Genomic DNA, 17,087 nt, shown 5'->3' with positions numbered 1-17,087 from the left:
AACTTCTCACTATGCATATTGTGTACTGTACTGTATTTTACCTCAGAAAAAAAATACACAGTCTATTTTTATGTAAACTGTATGAGTCAGTGTATTGTCAGTGTATTTCACTGTACAATATCTGGGGTCCTTGGGATGTCCCTACCTCTAAACCCTAACCTTACATTTCAACTTGTAGTGGGTAGGGACTTCCCAAGGATTCCGAATAGCAAGGGGCATTTACACAAGGGACCATCATGTACACGTTACAACACTGCCATCTAGTGGCCAATTGAATAACAGTAGAACCGTTTCAAAACATTCCGAAACGTGTCGACCTGCTTGAACACACCACGGAAGTGTGAGACAAACGTTGAACGGCATCTCCAGTCAACCAGTTTCATTAGTGAGCATTTTCATTTTAAAACGCTGTGTTTATTTTTACTGCTAAGGGATAGCTAACGTCTTAAAACAGACACCGTTAAAGTGAAATATGCCTCGGAGAAAGGTAAGAACTTGATTTATTTAGATACGTAGTGGTAAAATACAGGTGACTGACTCATGCTAGCTATATTTAATGTCAATTTGTTTAGCTAACTTGCTATCATGTCGAAATGTCACTATAACGTGACAGATAGGAGCTAATTGAGCCCTGGTTTGCGTTAAAACATGGCACAATCAATTTTGTGTAACATTTAGAATAGCACAAATGCCATGGCAAGCTGATGCGATACTGGTCTAGTTAATGCTAACTAGCTATCCATGAGTGTGTTCATGGGGCGCATTTGAACATCATTTCACAATCGCTTTAGCTAGCTGACATAGTTATCTAGCTAACAGATGAACCACCAGCTAGCAGTGATAGAACCAAAAGCTTGGTGGAACAGGCCCGCAGGGTGTACGGAAAAGGTGTTATCTAGGTTCAAACCTCTCTGGCTGTAGCTAGTTGAATCCTGCTGGTGGTGAGGGAAATTTTTGTCTTCCTCAAAACAACAATTTCATTGGATTGATTCAGGAATAACATAGTGTCAATTGGTTTAATTTTCTCCTGTCCCGCCTTTCCTCACTTGCAATTGGTTAAAGACAAATAGTGCCCTCAAGATTGTTGAACCATTTTCATCTCGAATGTATTTTCTCTACGCTAGTTGTCAACGTAACAGTATGGTAATGTTGTTAATATACATATGCATGGTCCGTTTCATGTTCATGTTTGTTTTGGAACATTTCTCGAATGGATTTCAGTTCTGGCCGTTGGTAAATGTTTTGACATGGTGCATTGTGGGAAAAGTACTACGGAAGTGTTGCTTGTACACATGCCCCTCCTCCACATTAATCAAGATGTAAACCATTGACACTTGTAAACATTATTTTCGGCGATTCTTGTATTTTATGTGCTTGTGCTGTTGGATTAGGATTTTTTTCTGTGTAGAGTACTAGCTAGTATTCCAGTCCAGTTTGCTTCAAAACACACAATGCATTCAGAAAATATTCACATAAACTTGACTTATTCCACTTGTTGTGTGACAGCCTGAATTCAAAATGGATTAAATATGTTTTTTTCTCACCCGTCTACACACAATACCCAATATTTATAATGACAAAGTGAAAACATGTAGTTTAGAAATGTTAGCAAATGTATTGAAAATGAAATCAGAAGTATTAACACCCGTGAGAATGCATGTTAGAATCACATTTTTCAGCAATTACAGCTGTGTCTTTCTGGGTAAGTCTCAAAAAACTTTGCACACCTGGATTGTGCAATATTTGCCATAGACTTTCAAGCCGATTTAAGTCAAAACTGTAACTATGCCATTCAGGAACATTCAATGTCGTCTTGATAAGCAACTCTTGTGTATATTTTGCCTTGTGTTTTAGGTTATTGTCCTACTGAAAGGTGAATTTGTCTCCCAGTGTCTAGGTTTTCCTCTAGGATTGTGCCTGTGCTTAGCTCTATTCCATTTCTTTTATCCTAAAAAACTCCCTGTTCCTTGCTGATGACAAGTATACCCATAACATAATGCAGCCACCAATATTCTTGAAAATATGAAGAGTGGTACTCAGTGATGTGTTGGGATTTGCCCCAAATATAACGCTTTCTATTCAGGACATAAAGTACATTTCTTTGCCACATGTTTTTGCAGTTGTAGGGGGCTTTTACACAATTGGTTTGGTGCGTTTTTTCCGACCTCTGGTGCGTTTACCCCCTTAGTTGGGCTCGTTTGTACTGGTGTGATTACTATCTGCACTCGGAAGCACACTAAACAACGCACCGTGATTTGCTCAAAAAGGGTGTACTCGGTCCGATTCTATTCATACAGTGGTGCGGTTCACTGCAGGTGAGAATGCAGTCTGGACTAAACAGGAAAATAACCTGTCACATTTTTATTTTTTATTTTATTTATTTCACCTTTATTTAACCAGGTTGGCCAGTTGAGAACAAGTTCTCATTTACAACTGCGACCTGGCCAAGATGAATCAAAGCAGTGCGACACAAACAACAACACAGAGTTACCCTTTTTCTAAACAAACGTACAGTCAATAACACAATAGAAAAAAAGTCTATTTACAGTGTGTGGAAATGGCGTGAGGAGGTAAGGCAAGAAATAGGCCATAGTGGCGTAGTAATTACAATTTAGCAAATTAACACTGGAGTGATAGATGTGCAGATGATGATGTGCAAGTAGAAGTACTGGTGTGCAAAAAAGTAAATAAAAACAATATGGGGATGAGGTAGGTAGATTGGATGGGCTATTTACAGATGGGCTGTGTACAGCTGCAGCGATCGGTTAGCTGCTCAGATAGCTGATGTTTAAAGTTAGTGAGGGAGATATGAGTCTCCAACTTCAGCGATTTTATTTTAAATTTATTTTATTTTGGATTTTTTTGCAATTCGTTCCAGTCATTGGCAGCAGAGAACTGGAAGGAAAGGCGGCCAAAGGGGGTGTTGGCTTTGGGGATGACCAGTGAGATATACCTGCTGGAGCGTGTGCTACGGGTGGGTGTTGTTATCGTGACCAGTGAGCTGAGATAAGGCGGAGCTTTACTCAGCGAAGACTTATATATGACCTGGAGCCAGTGGGTCTGGCGACGAATATGATGCGAGGGCCAGCCGACAAGAGCATACCGGTTGCAGTGGTGGATGGTATATGGGGCTTTGGTGACAAAACAGATGGCACTGTGATAGACTGCATCCAGTTTGCTGAGTAGAGTGTTGGAGGCTATTTTGTAAATTACATCGCCGAAGTCGAGGATCGGTAGGATAGTCAGTTTTACGAGGGTATGTTTGGCGGCGTGAGTGAGGGAGGCTTTGTTGCGAAATAGGAAGCCGATTCTAGATTTAATTTTGGATTGTAGATGTTTACTTGGAGTCTGGAAGAAGAGTTTACAGTCTGCGGGCAGCGATCGGTTGAAAAGCATGCATTTAGTTTTACTAGCGTTTAAGAGCAGTTGGAGGCCACGGAATGAGTGTTGTATGGCATTGAAGCTTGTTTGGAGGTTAGATAGCACAGTGTCCAAAGAAGGGCCATATGTATACAGAATGGTGTCGTCTGCATAGAGGTGGATCAGAGAGTCACCCGCAGCAAGAGCGACATCATTGATATATACAGAGAAAAGAGTCGGCCCGAGAATTGAACCTTGTGGTACCCCCATAGAGACTGCCAGAGGTCTGGACAACAGGCCCTCCGATTTGACACACTGAACTCTGAGAAGTAGTTGGTGAACCAGGCGAGGCAGTCATTTGAGAAACCAAGGCTGTTGAGTCTGCCGATAAGAATACGGTGATTGACAGAGTTGAAGGCCTTGGCCAGGTCGATGAAGACAGCTGCACAGTACTGTCTTTTATCGATGGCGGGTATGATATCGTTTAATACCTTGAGCGTGGCTGAGGTGCACCCGTGACCGGCTCGGAAACTGGTTTGCACAGCGGAGAAGGTACAGTGGGATTCGAAATGGTCAGTGATCTGTTTATTAACTTGGCTTTCGAAGACTTTAATAAGGCAGAGCAGGATGGATATAGGTCTGTAATTATTATTTGTTGTTTGACTGCGAGCATTTGACGAAATGCATGCAGCATCATAACTTGAGATCTCTGCAGAGAATTTATGAGCGCATCCGATGCAGATTAGGGGACACTGGAGCTATATTGGGGGATATACAGTGCATTCGGAAAGTATTCAGACCCCTTCCCTTTTTCCAACTTCTGTTACGTTACAGCCTTATTCTAAAATATATAAAATATAATTTTTTTCATCAATCTACACACAATACCCCATAATGACAAAGCAAAAGCAGGTTTTTATAAATTCTTGAAAATGTATTAAAAAATAAATAAATGTAAAACCTTATTTCCATAAGTATTCAGACCCTTTGACTTGAAATTAAGCTCAGGTGTATCCTGTTTCCATTGATCATCCTTGAGATGTTTCTACAACTTGATTGCAGTCCACCTGTGGTAAATTCAATTGATTGGACATGATTTGGAATGGCACACACCTGTCTATACAAGGTCCCACAGCCGACAATGCATAACAGAGTAAAAACCAAGCCATGAGGTCGAAGGAATTATCCGTAGAGCTCCGAGACAGGATTGTGTCGAGGCACAGATCTGGGGAAGGATACCAAAAAATGTCTGCAGCATTGAAGGTCCCCAAGAACACAGTGGCCTCCATCATTCTTAAATGGAAGAAGTTTGGAACCACCAATACTCTTCCTAGAGCTGGCCGCCCAGCCAAACTGAGCAATCGGAGCCTTGGTCAGTGAGGTGACCAAGTAAAAAAAAATAGGAAAAGAACCCAATGGTCACTCTGACAGAGCTCCAGAGTTCTTCTGTGGAGATGGGAGAACCTTCCAGAAGGACAACCATCTCTGCAGCACTCCACCAATCAGGCCTTTATGGTAGAGTGGCCAGACGGAAGCCACTCTTTAGTAAAAGGCACATGACAGCCCTATTTGAGTTTGCCAAAAGGCATCTAAAGGACTCTCAGACCATGAGAAACAAGATTCTCTGGTCTGATGAAACTAAGTCTGGAGTAAACTTGGCATCATCCCTACGGTGAAGCATGGTGGAGGCAGCATCATGTTGTGGGGTTGTTTTCAGCGGCAAGGACTGGCAGACTAGTCAGGATCGAGGCAAAGATGAACAGCAAAGTACAGAGAGATCCTTGATGAAAACCTGCTCCAGAGCCCTCAGGACCTCAGACTGGGGTGAAGGTTCACCTACCAACAGGACAACGACCCTAAGCACACAGACAACGCAGGAGTGGCTTCAGGACAAGTCTCTGAATGTCCTTGAGTGGTCCAGCCAGAGTCCAGACCTGAACCCGATCAAACATCTCTGGACAGACCTGAAAATAGCTGTGCAGCGATGCTCCCCATCCAACCTGACAGAGCTTGAGAGGATCTGCAGAGAAGAATGGGAGAAACTCCCCAAATACAGGTGTGCCAAGCGTCATACCCAAGAAGACCCGAGGCTGTAATCGCTGCCAAAGGTGCTTCAACAAAGTACTGAGTAAACAGTCTGAATACGTATGTAAATGTGATATATATTTTTATACATTTGCTAAAATAAAAAAGTTGCCTTGTCATTATGGGGTATTGTGTGTAGATTGAGGAGGGGGAAAAAACGATTGAAAACATTTTAGAATAAGGCTGTAACGTAACAAAATGTGGAAAAAGTCTCTAGGGGTCTGAATACTTTCTGAATGCACTGTAGTCTACTGAATATAGCCTATTCACGTCGCAGTTAGAGCGGCTATTGCGGCGTTTCCTCCCACATGTTGTTGGAAGACGCCAACGAAAGTAATAGAAAGATTTGGGGCACACAAGTGATGCTTCATGATAATCATAAATGGATTCGACGATAGCATTGTGTTCATACAAGCTAACAGGAACCAAACCAAAGAATCGTCATGTTTATGTTACTGATGTGCATAACTGTCGATCGATCTTCCCTTTTGTTCTATGAAAGAGGAATGCTGGGAGCAGCTCCGACGGCACTGAAGATTCAGACTTCTCTGCTGACCATGAGCACACAGACAGAATCGAGACCTATGGGAGAACACGGAGGAACACGCGCCTCACCCGGGCATCGCTGCGACTCAGCCAAAGTTCACAAGGTAAATATGCTGTTTTCAAATCAAAATGTATTTGTCACATGTGCCGAATACAACAGGTGTAGTAGACCTTACAGTGGCTTGCTTACAAGCCCTTAACCAACAGTGCAGGTTTGATATGGAACTGTCATGAGATGGCCAAGATATTTATATTGTTATGTTTCTGCATCAAGAATCTGCTGAATAACTATGAATCCCTTGGATTCCAGCCATATGAGTTGTCAGTCTAGGTCATTGAACCAAATGTTGTGACAATAATCTAAGTCAGAAGATTCAAAATGAAGATACTGACTGTAATGCTGGGGTTCTCTTTTGTCTGTAGATATACCCATAGATGTGCTCATGGGTTGTTGTCGCTTGCTGTACAATAGCCATTGAATATCAGCATTCAAGCTCATAAACTGTGAATGGGTTTAGACAGCAGTCATACCCCCTGATCCCTATTCGGTCTGGCTGTCATGGTTTGAGTAGAGGATGATATAGTTTCCACTCCCTTTTGTTATGCATTCTATGTGGTTTTTGAAAAGCTTGGCATGTCCCTTGGTCCTCAATGTGACAACTGAACTGATATTGTTATTAAGTTGTTATACACAACAAGTAGCCTACTGCTTGGGCCTATGTTTTGTTTGTTGCCTGTACTCTACTGGTCAGTTTTGTTGTGGAAACGAATCCGTTTGTTAAGGGAGTGTAAGTGTCTCTGCTTGAAAGGGAGTTGTCCATTGACGAGACAAGAGTTGTAGCTCCTAGCCTTCTACATTACTGCTTAGGGCCAGAGACCCCTGAAGACGTTTGTTAAAAAAATGTCTTTTTAGATTCCAGCCCTGCCCAGATCAGCCCAGCAGAGGTGGTGACCTTCTCTGCCCGGCGAGTGACCCGTAGCCGTAGTCTGCAGCAAGGGCCGCCGGTCACCCCCAAGAAATACCCTCTGCGCCAGAGTCGCTCTTCGGGGTCGGACACGGAGCAGCATGTGGAGGGTAGGAGGACGAGGCAGCATGGTCACTTTCTCTCACAGTTCCCCCCCCCCGCTCCATTGTCCACATGCGAGAGCTGGCCACCCACTGCGTTATTGATGTTATGTTTTATTGTATCATTTTAAGTTTTCGAAGAGGCAGTGATGCTCAACCAGTGCTTTTCTACTCTAAGTTTGTTTTGGACTTGTGTCCTCAAACAGATGATTTGAGCTTGTGTTGTCCTCCACATGTTATTCCACTCATTTGTTATGTCTCTGCTGGTTACTCAGACAGTTCTGCTGAAAATTGCAGCCTATGCTTGTAGCTACCATCCCTATTCATTCCTTTGGGTTTCCGTTGCTGGTGTGGTGGGGTCGTTGTACTCGATCATGTATTGGGTGTTTGATGTCACAATAAGTCATCATCCCCTCCTGTCCTGTTTCATACCCTCACTTTTTGCCTTTGGAAGAACATGGCTTGGGAAAACCTGAAGGGGGCGTGAAAAACAAATGCATCACCAACATTGACAAGAAATATATAGGTGTGTGTGTGTGTGTGTGTGTGTGTGTGTGTGTGTGTGTGTGTGTGTGTGTGTGTGTGTGTGTGTGTGTGTGTGTGTGTGTGTGTGTGTGTGTGTGTGTGTGTGTGTGTGTGTGTGTGTGTGTCACAACAAAATGGAACCTTGTGTCCTGAAACTGTATAGACATGGTACTGTGAGATAGTTGGAATGTCCTCGTTCATAATTCTAGATACAAGCCAGGCACTTCAAATATGAACTAAGCCCCATCATGTGGGCTCCCGAGTGGCACAGCGGTCTAAGGCACTGCATCTCAGTGCTAGAGGTGTCACTACAGACCCTGGTTCGATTCCAGGCTGTATCACAACTGGCCGTGATTGGGAGTCCCATAGGGCGGCGCACAATTGGCCCAGCGTCGTCCGGGTTTGGCCGGGGTAGGCCGTAATTGTGAATAAGAATTTGTTCTTAACTGACTTTCCTAGTTGAATAAAGGTAAAATAAAACAATGTGAGGTGTCTGTCGGACTTGTGAGTATAACAATTCCTTTACATGTGTTCTTCTCCTCGTTGGCTTTTCCAGACCTGAAGCGAGCAGCAGACCAGGACGAGTCTCCGCCCCGTACCCCAACAGGGAACGCCCTCTCATCGGAGTCGGACATTGACGTGTCCAGCCCTAACGCCTCTCATGACGAGAGCCTGGCCAAGGAGCTGTCACTCAAAGACTCTGGCAGCGACCTCTCCCACAGGCCCAAGCGCCGCCGCTTCCACGAGAGCTACAACTTCAACATGAAGTGCCCCACACCAGGCTGCAACTCCCTGGGTAAATGATCTCATTCTTAACTGTCAGCTCCACCGTCAATGAGGACAGGACATTTATTTACATAGTTGACTTTTTGTGCAATGTGGACCTCAGAGCGCTACACATTCAAAACACACACTGTTAATTGTTATGTTCTGCATTGGTTTCATTTGACGTTCTCTGTTTTATTCGTTTTTCAGGCCATTTGACAGGGAAACATGAGAGGCACTTCTCAATATCTGGCTGCCCTCTCTTCCACAACCTCTCTGTAGATGAATGCAAGGTAAATCTACCTTAGAAGTTGGCTTTAGTGTTGAGGTGTGGGATTCTTGGACTGTGTCTGAAATCTGTCTGCCTACTACTTAATAAAACAACATACTGTAGGCATATCTTTAGTAGGGATCGCTTACCAAATGGGAATTCTCTTCGCAGACGAGGGCCTCCTCTCGTGACAAACAGGTGGAGGAGCGGACGTTGTCCCACCGGCAGGATGAGAACAGACACGCTACCCGTCACCAGGTACTATGATCCTGGGCCTTTCATTTGGTCAACCATCTCATTTTATCACTACGCTACTGTTTTTGGTTTGGATTTGTCTCTCCTTGCAGTCAATGTTTCAAGAAAGGCAATATCAAATAGGGCGCAAATTAGGATTTGGATTTAAAGGCAGTATCATGGCAATATCATAACATTGCATAATGGATTAGGCCCCAACGGAGAGACAGATGAGGTACAAGGAGAAGGTGACGGAAATGAGGAAGAAGAGGAACTCGGGTCTGCCAAAAGAGCAGAAAGACCAGTACATGGTGAGTGTGATGATCTGACCTCTAATCCAAACTCTAGGAATGAAAAAACTACCCATTTCCATTAGTGCCAGAAGAAAAAGCTTCCTTGTAGCCTACGCGTTGCAATACACTCTTATCCCATACGAAACGTAAACAAATATAATACTTCCAATATTAAAAAGTGTCTTGCAAGCACAGTTTGACAACTGTTCGGACAACAGATATGTTGAAGGTAAATAATGTGTCCGGTTGAAGAGATGTGCTGATTGTTCTGAGGTTAAAGGCTTCTTCTCCCTCTCTGATGTCCCAGGATCACCGGCAGTCCCACGGCAACAACCGAGAGCCCCTCCTGGAGAACATCACAAGTGATTACGACCTGGAGCTCTTTCGAAAAGCCCAGGCACGTGCTTCGGAGGATCTTGTAAGAGAGAGAACTCATCGCCCTTCCTCCCATTTTCCTCTTTCTTTTCCTGAGCCTGTACTAGTGACTGGCTGGACTGGGCCCAGTCGACACCCAGCTCTCACCGTTTATGGTGGGCAGTGCCAGACGGGGAGCATTCTGGGTAATCTGGCTTCTCACACTGTCTGGTGTTGTCAGTTACAAGACCGGGTAGTTTATGGAGAAGTTCTTCTTCGCTCTCTTTGAGCTAGATTTACTCTAGCCAATATCTTTAAGAGCCTCCCCTTTCAGTCTTCCAAATCAGAGCTCTCTCTTATCCTTTCCACACACATTTCTAACCTTTTTTTCCAAATTAAAGCGCATTCTCCGTGGTCGCTTCCACGGAGAGTAATGAGTTCTCCTCCCGTGGCGTTTTGCCTGCCCCTCTCCCTCGCTGCGTTGGTCAAACCTCTCTCTTCCTCCTCTCTTTTCTGTCCCCTCTCCCTGTCCTCCGCCTGGTGCAGGAGAAGCTGCAGGGCCAGGTGGCGGAGGGCAGCAACATGATCAAGACCATTGTGTTTGGCCGCTACGAGCTGGACACCTGGTACCACTCGCCCTACCCCGAGGAGTACGCCCGCCTGGGACGCCTCTACATGTGTGAGTTCTGCCTCAAGTACATGAAGAGTCTGACCATCCTGCGCCGGCACATGGTGAGAACGTTGGTGCATGTCAATTACTTTCTCCGGTGTTTTCTGATTGTTCTTTATGGATGGATTCAGACGTTTCAGAGTGGATCTCAGTTCTGAATAAGTTTTTGTATGATGATCGGTGCCGTCCCTCCCCCTGTACAGGCCAAGTGTGTCTGGAAACACCCACCAGGGGATGAGATCTATCGAAAGGGAAACATCTCCGTCTTTGAGGTGGACGGTAAAAAGAACAAGGTGAGAGATTGCTGGGGTCCCAGGAATGTTATGTTATCCTGCCTTGTGAATGTTCTGACTACCCTGCTCTGACCATAACCCTGCTAAATGACCCTATCGTCCACAGATCTACTGCCAAAACCTGTGCCTTCTGGCTAAGCTCTTCCTGGACCACAAGACCCTATACTACGACGTGGAGCCCTTCCTCTTCTACGTCATGACAGAGGCTGACAACACCGGCTGCCATCTTGTTGGCTACTTCTCAAAGGTAACCAGTCAGTCGTAGTTATAATGCTACGTTTTATTTATAAACTGCTTTTCTCAAACTCAAAACGTCTATGCCCTCCCATTTTAGGAGAAGAACTCGTTCCTGAACTACAATGTCTCCTGTATCCTCACCATGCCACAGTACATGAGGCAGGGCTACGGAAAGATGCTGATTGACTTCAGTGAGTACAGCCACTACCTTGTGGTCTCTCTGTGACTCTACCTGACCTCTCTGTAACCCCGTGTCTGGTCCTGGTTTCTCTCTAACCCTGGTCTCTGTGTAACCCTGTGTGTGGTCTGCCCTCTCCCAGGTTACCTACTGTCTAAGGTGGAGGAGAAGGTGGGCTCTCCAGAGCGGCCCCTCTCAGACCTGGGCCTAATCAGCTACAGGTCCTACTGGAAGGAGGTGCTGCTGCGCTACCTCAACCAGTTCCAGGGGAAGGAGATCTCCATCAAGGAGATCAGCCAGGAGACAGCCGTCAACCCAGTGGACATCGTCAGCACCCTGCAGTCCCTCCAGATGCTCAAGTACTGGAAAGGGAAGCACCTGGTCTTGAAGAGACAGGTATGTCACCTACCATTTCTTCATATATTTATTCTTTAATCAGCCAAGAACAAGTCCTGATTTAGTATGACGGCCAGGACATTTCTCTAACTAACTGTGGAATTAGTTGGGGTTTGGGTTATTACATTAGACGTCAGTTCAGTCTCGATGTTGTCTTGGACATCCACTTATCATTGAGCCTAGCAGTGCTAACATTCTTACTAACCTCACGGAGCCATCCTTCCAAATCTCATCACGATGACTTTACTATTGGAAGTCTGGAGAACTTTGGTATTGGATTTTGAGTAGAAGTGACGTTTCCCCTCAGGAGAGGCTTTTTAATTTATTTTTTTATTTTTTTATTTGCTTTGTTTCTCTTTCTACCGTGTCAGACAGTTTGCCTATGCTGTGTTAGTTGTGTATGAATAAATAAAATAAGCTGAAACATGCTAAATATTTAATGGGTTTGAAAAGTGGCAGTTTCCATCTATACCACTGTCTGTCCTTTTTTATTGTCTTCCTGAGGAGAACTTCCACAGGTTTTGGAACGGAGCGTGACAAACCTTGGCTTCTGAGGCTAACATGCTACTATCTCCTCCAGGACCTAATCGACGACTGGAAAGCCAAGGAGACCAAGCGTGGCAGCAGCAAGACTATTGAACCCACCGCCTTAAAGTGGACCCCACCTAAAGGAACATAGGACACCCCTTCCCCCTACACCATACCACGCCAACTCTCCAACCCACGGACCTGCGTTCAAAGCTCACTATCAGAATAGTTTACTTCAAACAACTTTTTGATCAGTACACTGTGTTAGTGCAGAATTATTGATCATTATTATTGAGAGTCCTAACCAGGCTTAAGTAGTAGATCATAATATCAAGAAGAATACTGATGGTGGGTTGCTTGAATCCAGACCCTAGCTTTCCTCACACAACTTCTCAGTAGAAGCGTATTAAACTAGTGAGCCAGTCAGTTAGTACGTATGGGAATATAGCTGTCTTTCTGGGAGGGGTTGAGGTAACACAACAATGTATCCATGTGTCTTGATTGTCTTTAGTGTTTCTGTTTGGTTTGAGCTTTATTTAACTTTTTATTTAACTTTTTATTTTTTTGAATTTTTTTAAACTTCTGTTTGGTTTTACCACTGTTTTAAGCTGTTTTGGCGAATGTCCTTTTTTAAGCTATTTTAAATTTGGATTCCTGAAAAATTGCCAATTCCCTTTCTTCCCCTTCTCTCCACAGTGTGCACTCTTTCAAGTATTTAAAAGCATCGGACTGGTGAAAACGTTGGCTGGAGGAAGTTCCTTACCCCAATCCATTCCTTTTAAATCCACGAGGAAGAGTGCACAAGTAAACACTTTGGGAGAGAAGGAGGAGGAAAATAACTGGAATTCTCAGTCAGGCTCTGTCTGAGGCCGAAGTACGAATTTGATGTCAAGTTCAAGTCATGCTGTCAATATATTTAAATGATAGAGAGAAGATTTTATAGTACAGGTTTGGCAAGACAAAGTATATTTGAAGAAAGTTTTTAAAATGTGCAGGACTGGTTTCCTAGCCGTACTGAGAACTAGATTTGAACGTGTCATTAGAAGAGATTTTCTCTGACATGTTGCAGAGGAACAAGCAAATGCATGTAGTACACAGCAAAAGAGACCATTAGTTTTGCGTTGTGGTCAACCCATTTTATGTCTATGTGTATAAGGATAAAATAATGGATGTTTTTCACCAACATTTTGAATTGCTGCAAATGTTACTGACTGCTAGACTGATTGTGCATATACTTTGGATGAAACCAGAAATTACCTCCATCTGCTGTGTGTATATATAAAGATTCCGAGTTCCACAGCAACCTATGGCCCTCATCTCAAGAATTTATAGCCACAATAGGGCAATAAATATATAAAGTGCACATCTTTATAGTTGCAGAAGAAATGGCCTTTACTGACCATATGTCAAAAGTTAACTCTTACTAACATCGTAAAGGATTGACAAACTTCACTGTCATTCTGAAATAGTGTTAATCCTTGTTTAGAATTTTTATTCAGTTGTGTTTCTGGGTTCTTGTGTGTTTAAAAAAAATAAGCTATTTGATCTGTGTATATGTTTGTCATAGGGGAGAAACAAAACAAGCTCAGAATCTGAGAGGAGGTATTTCTTCAAGGCTGCCAAATATACTGTATATTTCACGTCCATATTTCAAAATGTATTTCAATGGATCCAACTAAGAAAGTAATACTCCAATAATATGGTGTTATGATTATTTTCAGAATTGAAGCACTCGTGTTGGATGTCCAATTTAAATTGCATGTTAAAATAGTTTTGGGCCAGTCAGGCTTTATTCATTCCTTCTGCTTTTGAATGTTAAGTAACAGGCCTTGAAATATACCTGCCCATCAGATTGTTTACTTCCTTATTTTGACTCTCTGAAACTAGATTGTACACTGTCCACTATATTTTGGGGTATGATTTTGATTTAGTTGCAAAGTTCATGGTTCTTCAAAGAGTCTGTATAATATCAGCATCTTTGGCATGAATCGATGCTAACTTGGCCTAACATCACACAAAGTAGGTATTATAGCAGGTCAACTTGCAGCTCATTTCACTGTATATTTTATTGGAACCTGAGAAAACACTGCTACAACAGGTCAACTGTTAATTTCCCCAAAACAATTTTCCTTTACCTCTGCCTTTCATATTTTGCCACCCAACATGTTGCTGTGGTCTGTGTTGTCTTGATGCTTCCTCCTGTGCCAGTCATGGCAGCTATAGAAAGCAACTCCAGAACAGCTGGGTTTACCTGAAACCAGTGTGTGTGGTCATAATGTTCACCTTCATTCAAGAATTTGTTCTTCAGTAAGCTATCAAAAGAGCAGTAGACCACTGTAGCTACACAGTAGTACCTCTGTACAGCATTAATATGTAGATAAGTTGTGTGCACCTGCTTTTGTACTTGCTTCCTCTCCAATAAATCTAAACTCAAATGTCTTGATCCTGTGTGCAAGGTGTTCTTTCTGAACTTTCTTGGGCAGCATCCTCTGTTTCCCCAACCAATTGCCACTACACACTGCAATGTGTTGCTGTCTCGGGTGCATGGATCAGTCTAGTGGTTTCATCTCCGCTCCATGACCTGCACCAATCTGGTAAATCTAGACAGTTGAAAGCAAATGAACACTACAAAAAGTGGACTTGATTGAACAAATTGTTTTTATTAAGGAAATGTGAACAGCATTGAGCCTTTGCCACATTGATGTGTAGAGGTTCACTGACAAATTATCAGCATTTGATATGAAGCACAGAAAAGCAAACAATTTTTCAATATTAATTAATCTTGAAGTTCAGTAATGCTCTCAGTGATGGGACATGTGTGAATTATCTTAAATTAGACAAATATACCTGTTTGTATGCACAACAATCCATCTAATATTATGCCCCCCCCAAAAATACTGCGGCTTGTATTGCAAAGAGTACAGAATGATACAGTTAAGGAAGGCATAAAATGTAAATTAGTTGCAGCAAATCCCTGACGCCGTTTAAACACATGGGTCAAATAATTATTGACCCTTATTACACATTCCTTACTTATGTTACATCAATTAAGCTTTGTTGCACGTATTGGATTGCTTTGACCTAGATTAATAATTTGAGCAACATTGATTATTACAGTAACTTTGAACAATCAAGTTATATCTTCATCTCTAGTAATACTGGGGCTTGTTCCATTCTTCTTGTGACTCTGGAAAAAACAAATATGGAATAAATATATTAGATTGAAATTGTTCTGAAGAATGATAGCTAACATATTTATCATCTGGTAAGGTGCTTGACTCTACCTCCACTTGAGGACCTTCGACCCATGAGTCCAATATACATGTCTCCTTTATTTCCTGATGAAACACACACAATATTTATTTTATTTGAGAAGTACATAATATAGGCTATAGCCCAAAGCAGGCCAATTAATAATGCTTTCAAATTTGAAAAACCTACTTTTCTGCCCCAGTTTATTAATCGGTTGAGGGACTCCTAAATTGGGAAATGAAATGTGTTTAATTCATTCAAATTTCTATAATTTCTATAAATTATAGCCTACAGGCTCATTTTACTATGACCCCCCCCCCCCCAAAAAAAACTGACCAAATCAAAAGATATGAAAGTTGAATTGACCTGAGGTTCGCCCAACGAGTCCGTGAAACTGCTGCGAGTTGGACCTCTTGATAAGGTCAGCCACGCGGAAGGCCAAGCCACTCTCCAACGGATCCCTCTGTAACAATATTGTAACAGTCAATAAAGAAGCCTTCTATCAACCATTGCCATATAAGATGTCCTAAACGTGAAACCTAAAAATAATAGCTTGAACGCAGCAGGACGCTACAACATTCGCTGCTAACCAACTAGATATGCACTTCAGAAGAGGGATGTGCGTTTTACCTGCCAGTTTTCAATCGACCAAATATCTCCATCGTCGCTGGTTGGGGTTCCCAGGGCACCGTATACCTGCGCAAACACGGCAACAATCAAAACCACAAACTTTAAAACGTCCATGTCGGTAAATTTGAGGAAATAGATGATAGGCAGCAGGTGTTTCTTCTGTATGAAACAAACAGATATCTATTAAGCAAAGCCAAAGTTTTAACGGTCTTTATAGTGTGGTCTCTCTCGTGTGCCTGTCAATCCGTAGCGCTGCGGTCAATTTATATTCCAATGTTTTGCTCCGCCCCTCTCTCCATAAGCATCATATGTGCATTTTTATGAGAATAAATATTGGTTTTGACATAGCTTTGTGCGCAACTGGTGAGCAAACTCACGATTGTCTAAAGCTATCTGACCTTTTTCTCATGATGCATGTGTTGTTTTTCTCAACCCATCAACCCATGTTTACCTCTGGATAAATTATCATCCAATAAGGGCAGAACACTCAGAGGTGAGTACTATTGAGTTAGCACAATAAGCAATGATTTATTGAAGAAATATATATTGCAGTTGCAGTTGACTTGGTGAAAAAATGCTAATGGCATCAATGTTGGACAAATCAAACCCTCTCTAATGAATATATTTATTGAAAAAAGTTTCTTATATCTTAACAGTTCTTATTCGGTAATTTCACTCTTTATATCTCTGTGTCAGACTGGGGTGTCGTGCAACCTAAAAACCTGAGGGGGCACAAAGTATGTGAGGATGGCTGGTGGGTGGGCCAGAGAAGGGCTATAAATATAAAATCATAAAAGCTCATTTACAAAATAAACCCAGAATGCAATTATGTCATTAATTAGGAATGTATAACATTGCTTTGTTCATTATCACCAATAATTCAGCTATTTGCCAATTTGGAGAATTTAGCATTTTTCAAACATCTGAAACAGCTTTTCTTCTGCAATCTAGAGCCATAAGCATGATGCTTAGTTCTATGTAAAAACAACATGGTTATTTTTCTGCATATCTAATCATACCTCTTGAGCTGTCTGTATCCTACTGACTGGTGTTTTTTCTAATTTAAGAAACTAAATATGCTACTTTGCATTTCTACTAAAATCTGAGTAAAATATTGAAATGAATGAGTCTTATTCAGTACACTTAGTAATTGCTTACTTTTCTAGTCTACCAACCTTGCCAGCAGGCATGCCAGCTGAGATAGTTAGACAAGCTACTCTAACTTGATAGCCTGAAATTTCTTCTTGGTAGCTAGTTATGAGGTTGGGAGATTGTGTATCTGGGCTAGCTAAAGCCAACTTCATAAAATTGCTACAGATGTAGGATCTTAATTTGATCACTTGAAAAATTAAAGGACAGGCGCACATTCTGGGAGCTCAGATGCAATAATTTAATAACCAAAGT

The 17,087-nt window shown here is 42.4% G+C and overlaps 2 protein-coding genes across 4 annotated transcripts; one reads left to right on the top strand and one right to left on the bottom strand.

Annotated features, from left to right (window-relative positions):
- The first annotated feature begins 316 nt into the window (after positions 1-316).
- On the top strand, positions 317-14,244 carry LOC139565154 (histone acetyltransferase KAT7). Of its 3 annotated transcripts, XM_071385273.1 has the most exons (14): positions 317-487; positions 5,948-6,095; positions 6,905-7,066; positions 8,139-8,378; positions 8,558-8,640; positions 8,790-8,876; positions 9,065-9,163; positions 9,453-9,563; positions 10,046-10,231; positions 10,373-10,462; positions 10,569-10,709; positions 10,797-10,890; positions 11,020-11,273; positions 11,854-14,244. In XM_071385273.1, the coding sequence occupies exons 1-14, from the start codon at positions 473-475 to the stop codon at positions 11,950-11,952; spliced, it is 1,809 nt and encodes a 602-aa protein (XP_071241374.1). In that variant the 5' UTR covers positions 317-472; the 3' UTR covers positions 11,953-14,244. The 3 variants fall into 3 exon arrangements, with proteins under 3 accessions (XP_071241374.1, XP_071241375.1, XP_071241376.1); XM_071385274.1 differs by lacking the exon at positions 6,905-7,066; XM_071385275.1 differs by lacking the exons at positions 9,065-9,163; positions 9,453-9,563 and having other exon boundaries at positions 318-487.
- Positions 14,245-14,441: 197 nt separating this feature from the next.
- On the bottom strand, positions 14,442-15,939 carry LOC139565169 (protachykinin-like). The gene is made up of 5 exons (XM_071385317.1): positions 15,684-15,939; positions 15,420-15,516; positions 15,243-15,278; positions 15,086-15,139; positions 14,442-14,988 (listed from the first exon to the last, which is right to left on the bottom strand). Exons 1-5 carry the CDS (start codon positions 15,795-15,797, stop codon positions 14,951-14,953), a joined length of 339 nt encoding a protein of 112 aa, XP_071241418.1. The 5' UTR covers positions 15,798-15,939; the 3' UTR covers positions 14,442-14,950.
- Positions 15,940-17,087: the final 1,148 nt, after the last annotated feature.

The sequence above is a fragment of the Salvelinus alpinus genome, chromosome 36 (genome assembly GCF_045679555.1).
Source record: "Salvelinus alpinus chromosome 36, SLU_Salpinus.1, whole genome shotgun sequence".
Taxonomy (NCBI): Eukaryota; Metazoa; Chordata; class Actinopteri; order Salmoniformes; family Salmonidae; genus Salvelinus; species Salvelinus alpinus.
Note: the sequence above shows the minus strand (reverse complement) of the source record. Positions and strands in the feature narration are given on the sequence as shown.

Bases quoted from the DNA above. Each gene is read 5' to 3' on its own strand.
- LOC139565154 (XM_071385273.1), top strand. The intron at 6,096-6,904 runs GTAAATATGCTG...ATGTCTTTTTAG, and splicing joins ACTCAGCCAAAGTTCACAAG to ATTCCAGCCCTGCCCAGATC. The intron at 8,877-9,064 runs GTACTATGATCC...ATAATGGATTAG, and splicing joins GACACGCTACCCGTCACCAG to GCCCCAACGGAGAGACAGAT.
- LOC139565169 (XM_071385317.1), bottom strand. From the start codon at position 15,797: ATGGACGTTTTAAAGTTTGTGGTTTTGATTGTTGCCGTGTTTGCGCAG. The intron at 15,279-15,419 runs GTCAATTCAACT...TTCCCAATTTAG, and splicing joins ACTCGTTGGGCGAACCTCAG to GAGTCCCTCAACCGATTAAT. The intron at 15,140-15,242 runs GTAGGTTTTTCA...GTGTTTCATCAG, and splicing joins TAATAAACTGGGGCAGAAAA to GAAATAAAGGAGACATGTAT.